General features: G+C 35.4%; 1 protein-coding gene across 1 annotated transcript in view; it reads right to left on the reverse strand.

The window, feature by feature from the left end:
• ppp1r13bb (protein phosphatase 1, regulatory subunit 13Bb) overlaps positions 1-6,001 on the reverse strand; it is a 67,883-nt gene extending 61,882 nt beyond the window's left edge. The window contains exons 1-2 of the mRNA XM_056264441.1: positions 5,683-6,001; positions 5,039-5,133 (exon numbers count right to left, since the gene is read on the reverse strand). Of these exons, the coding sequence (XP_056120416.1) occupies positions 5,039-5,047 (9 nt within the window). The 5' untranslated portion in view covers positions 5,048-5,133; positions 5,683-6,001. The remainder of the gene's footprint in view (positions 1-5,038; positions 5,134-5,682) is intronic.
• Between the last annotated feature and the right edge of the window lie 6,849 nt (positions 6,002-12,850).

Raw genomic sequence — 12,850 nt, forward strand, 5'->3', positions numbered from 1 at the left:
TGTGCGGCACGCTTGGCACCAAGTATGTACCGTAAATAGCCATTAAACAAAAGTAAGTAGAATGGCGCACTTTTTCTTAGCGTCCGTTTCCATGGTGGCTCGTCGATTCGTCGCTCTTAGAATGTCTTGTGTGTTAACCATAAACACTCTGGGTTGGCTAAACTTACTTCAGGACGTATTTTTAGAACCAGTAAACATACGTTGAGTAAGCAAGATTTGGGTTAATCAAACGAGAGGTCAGGGTTTGACGGGAAGACAACCTTGCTTTCTAATACCCTCTGGGACAATGAGTGAATTTCATGGCCATCATAACAGTTGATGAAACTTCATGTTGAAAACAACGTTACAATCATATACCACTCACAAAAGCACAGTTGAGCCCAAAGAGTATACTTCTCTTGTTCGTGTTCTGCTCCAGCTCGCAGACAGTCTACAGAATTTATCATTAGTCTAGAGTTGCATAATTAATCGTTAAAAGATCACGATCTCGATTCAAACACCAACGCAGTCACAACCTTTGACATTGAAGATCACAGCGGAACATTCAAATCTGCCACAGACCCAGAGAGAGAGCAGTTGTCATGTATAGGTATGAAACAGCTTCACAAACAGTCTTTTCAACCACAGTATCATTATTTCTGTTGTCAATAATTCAAATTATCACAGAAGTACTGGGATAAAAGTTTATAGTTCAGATATAAACACTGATGTCTACAGAATTGATCATAATAGAGCAAATTACCTTTTGAAAGTAACTTGACACCTCAAATAAAGATTGTATCACTTACACCGTTATAGGGGGTGAGAAATGACACCCTATTGGCAGAAATAAATAGATTGAGAAATAAATAAAAATGTATTTGTCACTGAATCTTTCATTTAAGAGAGTTATTCAATAATGCTGATTCATCCAGTCATGAAACAAGTGACGTCTTTATGAGCGAGTCATTGAATCATTCAAACCATTTTTTTTAAATAATTCCTTCAAATCATTTAAACTATTTTAAACAGACTGCAACAATTAACATTTTGTCAGAACCTCTAACAAATTAAATGTTATTTTGTTTAGTTGTCTATTCAAAATCATGGGAAAAACGTGATCTCTATTTTAAACAAAAAACGTGATTGACAATTTATCCCGAATCGTGCATGTGGACATGCAGCTTGATTTTTGTGTCAACAACGCACATGCAAGTGATGCTCTTGAAAAGAAAGGTGAGGTTAATTAGATTGTCTATCTGTCTGCATGGCCAATGGAGTAGCCTACACTTTGAAAGGCTTGTGCGCTCAACTGTGTGATAACATGAAAAAAATTATACCTGAGCCTTGAGAGAGTCCTCCTATCTACTGCCTCCTGTTGAAAAGACCTGGGGCCTCATGTACAAAGACTTGCGTTGAATTCATACTAAAACATTGCGTACGGACAAAGCTGTAAATGTGCGTACGCACAAAAAAAAGCAGATGTATGAATCTCTGCTTACGAAGGATCCCACGCATATTCTCTTTGTACATCCCAATTAACGTAAAATTGAGCGCACATGCACGAGCACAACGCCCCACTCAGTCTCCTCCCCCAATTAAATTAATTTAAATATGGTAATTAGTCCAATTTGGCAAAAGAAACCTGCAAGAACATGGCTAAAGCAAGCAAGAAACGAAATTTCAGTGAAAATGTTTAACTCTGGGGGAGTTGTAAAATGAGCCTATTTCCAAAAAAAAGTGGAGTATCCCTTTAATTGCATAATATAATATTTGAATAAAAACTCGTGTGACAATATGTCAAATAATTTATCAATTACAAATTATAAGCAATATCTGACAGCTGGTGGTGCGATAGAACAATTCGTAGTGTAATGTTTGCCACTTCACTTTATTGCCTCTATGAGTCGCCAACGGACAAAAATCACGACAAATATACGTACGCCAGACATGAAGTTTACTTGGAGGAACGCACATTCTTACGTTAATTTCATTGTTAGTACATCTGGCCGTGAACGTGAAAGCTGACGTACGCCGTGTTTTTGTGCGTACGCAGTGTTGATACATGAGGCCCCAGGGGTCTCATTTATAAAACTGTGCGTAGAATCCTTACTAAAAGTGTACGTGCGTCCGAAAGCCAAAAATGGCGTACGCAAACAAATATTCTGACTTATAAAACCGTGCGCACGCCAGAACCTGCGCAGAATTCACTTTATAAATCCCAGTCAGCGGAAGATTGTGCGCACATGCGTCTCCTCCCCGAAACAACCATATATGGAGCTTACAACACCTAGTTTTACTATGCATATCCTCATCTGCATATCATTTGCATATGATTATTCATCCACGTGATAACATGTTTAACGGTACAAGACATTTGGAAAATATGAAATACGGATGTGCCGTTACATTAATAAAAAATAATTTAGTAGCCTATATCCTTGCCTTGTTTTTGAATAAAATCAAATAGTGTAAAATACATTTCAGAGAAAGTTTTTCTCAATCTTTTCCACTGGCCAAAGAGTATTTTTAATTGATTTATATTTTTAATGGAAACAAACAGATAGACCTTGTAGTGCATTATTTGCACGAAACTATTTTCTCAGACAATCTCCTATTATCATGATAAGCAATTATCTCTGTAGTTAAAACATTAAAACACAGCATGCCAGAGGAAAAGTGTTTGAAAGCATTGCATCCACAACAAATATTTCTATTTATTGAATATAAAAAAAGTTGTAACTTCTCAGTAATGATTTCATGTAATTTAAGTGTCTAACTCCATTAATCAGAATGCCATATTTAATCTAAATGTTTATATCAGAAGTAAAACATAGTTTTATTTATTTAAACTGTTATTGTGAACATATTTCACAGAACACTGTATTTATGATTATAATGAAGATTTACGGTTTTAGATAGGCTGCGTCAGTTTCACTAAAGAACAAAGGGATGGATATTTAGACTTAGAAAACTTTAATGTCCCCGAAAGGCAATTTGTTGTACAATACAGGCATATTGACACATAATCCACAACACAAACATTATCCACATGCACAATGTCATAAATAAATAAAAAAGGGAAAAATGTAACAAAGGGATGGATGGATGTTTGCTTCATGTGATAGGCTTGGTGAGTGAAATTATATTTGTATTATCTTTCTGTATACTGTATGTATAATTTTCTTTAGATTTTCGGTCTAAAAGTGACCAAAAAGACATTTAGCTCCAGCTCACCATCGGTGTCGCCAAACTGCTCCGTCTCCAAAACGTGCGTACGCACGGCTCAAAGTTTGCTTAAAGGTGCGCACATTCTCCCGTCAAGTTTGTTTTTTATAGATCACAACCTTTGCGTGGAAACTGGCGTACGTACGTTTCCAGCCCCGTTTTGTGCGTACGCATGCTTTATAAATGAGACCCCAGGTCCTCCAAAACAAATGTGTGCTTTTTTCACTTTATAGGCAGGCACTAGGATACTGAGATCAGGCTCCCTCCCACCCACCATCAATACCAACTTATATCTACGAGGAAGGCCGGAACACACCTTTTTTGCTCTACAATCCAAATCAGTACAATCACATTTTACTGTTGTTTTGTTTAGTTGCAACTTGCAACCAATCAAATTCCTTCTATGCTACAGCAAAACATGATCTTATCCAGATGTCAAAAGGACAGCAATCATAACAATCTGTGCTTTCTACTAAAACATTCTGCTTGAGAACTGGCCACATCAGGGAGAAAGACGTAAACGTGCATAATCTGCATTTGACATGGTGCTTGTGTTACTACGAGAACTAGGTACATGTAATTATTGCATTTTGATTTGTCAGTGGAATAAGAAACAAACAAACAGGTGGGACCTGTGGTAGGTAGTGATTACTTGCGCTGTGATAAACTAATAATTACTCAGATGATCAACATCTGTAGATTAGGCAGGAAAAGGCTAAATCAAGGTCACAAAATACTCTTTTGTTGATAAACGTAAAACATTGTGGGTTAAATGTGCTCAACAAAGTTAATGTTTTTAATGATGCAATGCTTCCTTTAGAGTTAATATATGATCTCACCAGTAATTCACCTGCCAGGTCTTAGAGGTTGTGACAACCCAATGATTTTCTGTGAAGCAGTTTTGAAACAAATGAGATGATGTAAAGCGAGAAACAAATAAAAATGACCCGATATACTAAGTCTTTGTAAACAATCATTCAGAAATGTTGCCTAAAAACAAATTCTCACATTTTAAAGTAGATAATAAAAGATAATATGGAGTTCATCCTTCATTGGAATTGTGTTCAAAGTGGAAATAAAAAGGAGCAATAAAATCATGAATAAATAAACATCAATTGCAGTATATCTATACTATATCTATCTACTCTGATTTTGAGACCCTTTGAGAATTGAGGAAGGGAAACAAAAATGTCAATAATGACTTCGCATTACTGGAAAATACTGATGCATTAGGCTGAAAAAAAACAACAACAATGTTCTCTTAACAAGCAGTTCTGCGCATTAACATCATAAAAATAATAGCCGCAATTAGTACATGGAAAGTATAGAGAAAAGGGAGTTCCTCAGCAAAGGATGAACAAAAGCCTTGTCACAAAATTAAATTTCAAACCGATCTGTTTTGACTCATTGGTTTCAATCTCAAACAGAGGTTTTGTATCGAAAAAGCTAAATGATCAGTGGAGTTAAAACATCACAGCATGAGCCACATGTTGGTTCTTGCACATAGGATATTCCCATCAGCATTCACAGCTTTTTCAAAAGTAGCCAATTATGAATCCCCTGGCATGACACTAGGAAGCCCACACCCTTCTCAACAAATCAAACTTCACACTACTGCCAGTGGACACTACTACAAGATACTGTACGTACTTTCTACTATACTATACTATGCCATAAGCAAAAAAAAGTAGCGATGTGGGTGGGATAACATTTTTAACTACACAGCTATAAGAATCACACTTATGCCTCGCCACGTGAAACATATTGTAAAATGTAAACAAACTGCGTTGTTTTAACTCATTGCTGACCAAATAAGAGAAGGGATACTCACAGGCATCATCTTTGCTAGTGTCAGAGGAACATCTGGTCTTCAGCTTCACTTTGCCTTTCTCAACATCCACAAGGTCCAACCCTAGATAACAGCCCCTTTGTACAGAAGGAAAACAACTTCAGTTGCACTATCACTGACACATGAATGTCCACAACACCAACAAATACAGGCCAAACAGGCCACGGCTCTGCTGCACATCGTGTTATCTTGCTTTGATTAAACGTTGACGTGATACGAAACTTGTAATCACATTAATCTCCGTTAGCGGAGTAAGAAAAATTAAAGAGAAGCTTTAAAAGAATCTCGCTAAACTGGAATATCAGCTGGTTGTGTGTAGAAATGGCAGATGTTGGGTGTTTCTAATACACCCACTGAATGCCTGTAACTCATTCTCTCCTCACTCTGAATAACTTATACATCGGTGTGTTAAAACTCAAAACAAATGGTTTAAACCAACTCTATCAATGTTTGTCACATTTAAAGACGTTCATTTTAAGGAGTTTTCCTCTATCCGCCCTGTTCATTCTACCAGTTCTCACATCTGTTAGCCAGTTAGCACTGACACAAAACATCTCGCTGTACAGTAAATGTTGACAAACATTGAGAAAACACATCGGCGGTGGTTAAAACTACATTATACTCACGTGTCACGAGTACACAATGGCTATGCCATAATCTTTTAGCAACGACACATGAGGTGTTCCTCGTTTTCTTGAGCAGCTGGGTATCGATTAACTCGCGAAATAGCTAAAATAGTTAGCCTGCTAGCCGAAGCCAGGTAAAACACTCCAATTCGTGAAGCGAATGAAAACGAAATAAGAACACTCTTATTCATCTAAATTAAGTCAGATATCGCCATAATACCTTTTAAAGAACGAAAACAAAAGGAATACAATACTGCCCGGACTGGCTGAGGCGAATATAAGCTGCTCGCGCTGTTGTGTTAAATCAATGATGGCACGCGCAGAGCTGGAATGACAGGAATGTGTGGAGCATAGCGACTTATGAATGTGTAGTCATTAAAATCTCTAAGTGATGGAACTAAAAAGGGTATACTACGCCCGTATTTTCTCATTGAGTCACATTAATTGGTAAGAAGTTGGTTATTTTAAAAGTGGCATTACTTGCAGGTGTGCAATGCTAAATTCAAAGCAACATGGCATCATTGGAAACGTTCAATATTTTCACCTATTCACTCAGTAGTTTCCAGTTATAAATATTGCAATGTATAATTTTAAATGGTATGTTTAGAGTTTTATATATAATTGAGAAAGGGTTAAGAAATTCACATTTGTAATTTAGATGCAGATTTTTATAGAAGTCCTCTAACACCCACTACTGATCAATAACATGAACTACATATTAACTACAAAACATGACATCAAATGTGATTCTAAACGGCTAACAAAAACAATAAAACTTCACATGTATGCAAAATATTGTCAATAGGCATTTTCAGGTGGAATTTAACATCAGCTCAAAGAATAGACTTGATTTGTCTCTGCCCAACAAAACAAATGTTTTTCAAGGACTGAAGCCATTTAAAAAAAAAAAAAACTTTTGGGAGGACTTTTTTGTTAATAGTTTAATTTAATAAGTTAACAATCAAACAGTTTCATGTTTGGCAATATGAATTTCCTGCTAGACAGAGTGAAAGACAACAAGGCAGTGAGTTATCCATATTGACATCCAAATCAATAATTTTATTGTTTCCAAAAAAACAAAATACAGATATCCAGGTGAAGTTCTTCAGGAGACGATTTACAGAGAAGACATGGGGAATGACACTCCGGTGGTCCAATCAGTGGCCGGGCTCTGTGAGAAAAGGAAAGTCATGCTAGATCCCCAAAGTTTCTACATATGCCCCATAAATAAGGCCCTTTGGGCCCTTTCTATTTGTGGTTGTTTTTTTAAAGTTAAAACTATTAAAATATTAGGAAAGTTGAAACTTCATGTTTTACCAAAGTTTGAGTAACAATCATGGTACTGAAAATGTAAATTAAGTAAGTTAATACTTACTTGACTGCACTGCTTTCTTCTTTCCTGCAAAACAGCAATGCTATTATTAATACTTTAAACAATAACTTTTGCAAGCTCTTAAAAAAAATGTTTTGCCTTGTACACACACATCACAAGAAATTTAGTTTCTAAATATATATCGTGTAACAAACTGTTTATCAACGTGGGCCCAGTTCATCATATAATCATTGCCAATTATGCATATGATGGTTACATGATACATAATATAATTATACATTGTGGCATAAATAATGTTTACATAGTACATAATTATATTGTGTACCAAAATAAATACAGGTTTCACGCCATGTTGACAGTAGAGTCTTAAATAAAGGTGTTTCCAGAGTGATGCCATAGAAGAACCATTTTTGTAACCCTTATGGTGTGTCCTTTAAAATAACTGAAAAAGTAATGTGAATAACATTTTAAAAAATCAAAATAACTTTATTTTGTTGAATGGAAAGGTTCTATGGATGTAAAAGTTCTTCATGGAACCATAGATGTGTGCATACACTACTGAAGAGCTCTTCAATAAACTTGACCTCTCACCTCCATATGAAAGTTTGTAGTACATGAAAGTCATGATTCCTACACCAACCCACATCTCCTGGTAGGCCTTGGTGTAGTAGGGGGCCACCTTAGACCACCAGCCAGCGAATGCACCACCTGCCATCTAGTGATAAAAACATACAGATGCATGAACATTTGTCTAGAAGGCTTCAAAAATATGCACGATTACCAAACATATGTTTGAATGTGCACATGTTATTTGTGCCATTCAAATTACGTGTTATAATAAAATAGCCAACAGACTAACAGGACACGAACAGTACTTTCAAGGACATAAATTCAAGGACCAATTAAAATCAAAATAAAAAATACGGAGAATTTTAGGTACAAAAAGAACAAAAAACATTCTCAGTTTATCACTGTATGAATAAGGCGCGTTCATGGCGAGCTCAATTCAGTATGAAGTTAACTTGAATCGCGCAAAGAACAGGACTTGTCACAGTCCAATACTGGGACAAATTTGAGACTATAAAACATTTGCCTCGATTCATGTGTGCCATTCAGATGTCAAGCTTGCGGAGAGCCTTGATTGCCGATGTTGGTTCATTAAAGGCGCTTAGAAAGGCCTGGTCATATACGGTCCAATAAACGAAAAAAGTAATGGTTTAAACGATAGTCAATCTTCTTGAAATGGTGAGTGATTATTTAAACTACGCACACTGAAATCTTATAGCATTTATTATCAGCAAATGTACTCACCTCTAATATTTAAGTGCACTTGACCACACGGAGAAGGTCACTGTTCAGCAGCGATAGCTCAATAGAGATGTAGTAGCGGAAGATCTCTGTAGGTTTCCGCTTTATAATTAAAAGCCCCGGAATCAAAATAAAAGTCTGTATGTGACGAATGTATTTTTGTAACACTTTAATTTATTTCTCGTTCTCCTTATAGTCTCTTATAGATAGACTCTTTTAGATAAAAAAAAAACATTGGATTTTTAATTAGTCTCAAAGATCTCAAAAATGGTAAGGATTAATCTAAATTGTTTAAGACTTATTAGAAATTTTATCTCAATTGAGGCAGTACATCTGTTTATGCATGCAATGATCTTGTCCCGTATTTCATACTGTATTACAGTTTGGAGTCAGACAAGTGATTCCTTAATTAAAAAAATTGAAATGGTGTATAATCAAGCTCTGAAAATAATGGATAAAAAGCCAAATCGATGGCATCACTGCAACGTTTTAAAAAAAATTAATATGCTAAGTTTTGAAAATTTTAACAACCTGTCATATATAAAATTGATCTTTAAATGTTTGCACAATAAGGCACCATCTGTTTTATGTAAATTGATAAAGAGACAGGATGATACAAGCAGATTCACTAGGAGTTCAGCAGGTGGGAATTGTAGGATTAACTTTCGTAAGACCACACAAGGGCAAAGACCCTTTTCTGTTGAGGGCTCCAAACTCTGGAACCTGCTGCCAAATGAGTATAAGGCAATACCTGAAATAAAGTCCTTCACATTAAAGGTAAAGTGGTGGTTTAAAATAAACCAGAACTGCTCACATATTTAAATGTGACCATTTTAGTATGTAAAATTGTAATATGTATAAGTAAAAGTTTTTAAATGTTATTAAAATGCACTGTAAGAGTGTAATGTAATGTAAAAGTGCATGTGAAGTTTTATGCTTCAGTTGTAAGCTCATTTCTGGTATAAATTTTGGTTGGTATTTGAGTGACATCTACGTCTATAAGTGACATATTGTGGTAGTTTTATTCTATGAGTAGTAATTTGTTGGTGTATTTATTTTTTATTAGAAAAGCCTTTCTAGGGACCTGAGATGCAAATTAGCTCTTGCTATACTCTCTTTGTACAATACATATTTTCCAGCTTTGACTGGGATCATGTTTTTTTTTTTGTACTGTCCCTATATAAATAAACTGAAATGAAAATGAAATGAAATTAGATGTAATAAAATGGTAGATGTTAGAAAATATTACTAGACCACCTGATCTCTTACTTTGTTTTGAAAGTCCACAAATAAATCAGAAAATGAAATAGTGTAGCCTATCTAAATTATTGAAGTATTTCTTTGATAAAAAAGAACAGCATAAAAGCCTTTGTATATCAAGCGTAGCATCAGTTCTGGCAGGTCACTTTAGTCAAGCTTGCATCAGCTGACTCTCAGCTGATCCACGTCTTGCGACGCCGATCACTGTATACATAATATAAGCTCATTCAGTATTATCAACAGCTATCGCGTTTCTCAGGAGCCAATTACCCTCCTCCATCCCCAGCTCCTCCTCTCGAAAGTCAGGATTTGGCATTCGGATGCCCCCTGAATCAGACTAAAATTCCCTAATTATGTTGTGCATTACAGTTTTTCTCAGTTGCTTTGGTGCATTTCTCACATCACTATTTACATTTGCACAACAGTTAGTTCAACCTCCACAACATTTAGTAATTTGTGCACATCATAGTAGCAGTTTCTCATTCCTTCCACCAAATTGCAAATGCTTTTGGACATGCATCAATTGCTTTCATACAACTCTCTGCTGTTTTATAACATTATCATTTGCTTATGTCATGTCAGTCAAAATTAACTTGTGAATGCTGAATAGTCATTCTATATAAAACTAATAGTCCTTATTTCATTGCTTGAGTCATCACATACAAAAATGTTGAACTAGTTGTCAAAATCTGTCAAGCAAATTTAACAATTTTTAAAATATTTTATTTATGCTAAACTGAACAATTTCTCTCAGGTGAACTTCAGCTTTCACTGATGAGAAGGAATGTGCATGAATGATTTACACTACTATGTGTGTTGAATGTTCAGTTCCAATATACTGCAATATTGTTTACAGTTTATGTTTATGTTTGTTGTAAATAAGGGTGTATTTTTTCTTTTGCACAATCCTGTGAACAAATTAGAATTGCAAAGAGCATACCGGTATGCAGTAAAAATGTGAAACATACATATTCAGTGTCTTGTACTCAGTAACCTCACTAAATACAGTAATGCGTAACTTTACTGTAGTTTTCAAATGGCTGCAAATAGTATATAGTGCTGTCTTGAGCAATTTCAGGCAGTGTCACCAAGATCTGACTTTTTTGCATTGGAAAACATTTACTAGAGTAAACTGTCATAATAAAAACATGACAAAGCCATTTGACTATCTTGTTCATAAACAATGGTGTCAGGACTTTTCATCTTGATGACACTGACACTTTCATTGACATGAATACTTGCTTTTGAGGAATGAGCTATCCATTTTGAGCAAGTGACACGCTTTTGCAGGTTTCCAACTATTTTGCAGTTTGTACTAATTGTTTTGAGAACTGCATTAACTGTGCAAATGTAAATAGTGATGTGAGAAATGTACCAAAGCGACTGAGAAAAACTGTAATTAATGATATCTGCAATACATTCATGTTGGTTCTGTTCTGTTTACCCTAAGGGGGGTTATTGCTCTCCGTGCTCTTATCCATGCTAGACTGCATGGATGTGCAGGGAGCCAATCCTAACTGCATAATTGTCCATCGTATTTGACGATAGTGGTCCTGACAAAATTGTAGTATCAGAAATGATTGCTTGATTGATTGATTGATTGAGTAAAATTTAATTGTAGACATTTTAACAGCAATGGACAGACTGAAGAGAACAATAAAGCTTGCTGGGTTCAGAAGCAATTAAATAAAACAGCACAAGCATATTGTATTTTGGAGAAAATTCACACAAAATCACAACAACAACAACAAAATCATTAACAGAGAAAAAATGTGATTAAAGACAATATAGGGATTGCATCTGCAGGCTATTGTGTTGATGATCACAGACTCCATTAAGAGAACTTCACTTTGTCTGGCCCAACAATTATTCAGCAGTCAAGAGTAAATAACACAGCTAAGATGGAAGCTTTATGATCAGCCCTCTCACAGACAACTACCAAACCTGTACTTTGCCACATTCAGTCCATGCTACATGAAAAACACAGTTCTGTCACTACATGATAAATCAACAAGCAGAGAATATTAGAGTGTATCTGTGATGTAAAATGCATGGGAGAGGTGAGAGTGCTCGGTAGTTCATGGGTACATGCAGGAAGCAGGACCACTGATGCGCAAAAGCAGTGGTGCAGTCCTCTCCCCTCAGGCTAATCTCTGCTCTGTAATCCAGAAATATAACTCTGAAAAAACTACCGATTAGACTGGATATCTGGGTTGACTTCTCTGGGTGTATAGTGTGTGCTACTTTCAGTTTGATCAGTCATTAGCTATGGAACCTGGAAAGCTGAAGCACAAAGAAAAAATGTAATTTGAATTAGAAAAACAAATGGACACAAATGCAAAAGCAATTCTAAAGTGAGACAATAGCATTAAAGGAATAGTTCTAATAATATTAAAGGATCAGGAAGAAAATTCTGTCATTATTGTGACAGAATGCTGTGAAAGTCTGTACTGTATGCTATGCTTTTATTTTGTCCATTAAACAAGAAAGTAAAGATTTTTGAACAATTATTATGCAGTTCATATAGTTCATATAGTGACCAGGGGCTGTTAAAAAGTTCCCCCAAAAAATACCACAAAAGTATATAAAAAGTAGTTCATACAAACACATACAAATACATTATTTATAATTATTTATTTTGATGAATTATTATTATGATTATTGTTGTTGGTGATTTTTTTTAAGTTTTTAAAAAGTTTTAAATTGAAAAGTAGCTACTTTTTTCCATCTTATTCTTCAATTACAAAAAGTGTATGGTTCATCTTCCAAGTTGTTAATCACTTTTAATCAGTCTAATTTACTTAAACTGCTGCGCAGGATTCGATGTTTCGATGTTGAAAGTGTAGATCTGTGTCTGAGAACTAGGGAACTTGCAAAGAGGAAAGACATGGAAAATGATCATATAGATTTTTAAATCGATCTCATGAGAAAACTAAGAACAAGAGTTGGCGATTTCGCATGAATTTGTACAATGTGATTCGTATGATATTTAGGAAAAAAAGTAAGCTTGAAGGTCCACCCCTAATCCTAACAGTCAATGGGGTGTGAACAGATCGTACAATAAATGGATGAATGAGAATGTACAAATTCTTACGAATTAGCCACCAATTTGCCAAAACTTAAAATAGTTATGAACAGAGTGGGATGCAGGGATGATGTCAAAGCCCGAGATTTTCCAATGGGGTTTTATAATGGGGGTTTTCAATTTATGAGTACAATAAAGACGGTATTATCACAACTTGATGATACTTTGACGTTTTGTTCTAC

The sequence above is a fragment of the Rhinichthys klamathensis genome, unplaced genomic scaffold (assembly GCF_029890125.1).
Source record: "Rhinichthys klamathensis goyatoka isolate OS25496 unplaced genomic scaffold, OSU_Roscu_1.1 h1tg000221l_1, whole genome shotgun sequence".
Taxonomy (NCBI): domain Eukaryota; kingdom Metazoa; phylum Chordata; class Actinopteri; order Cypriniformes; family Leuciscidae; genus Rhinichthys; species Rhinichthys klamathensis.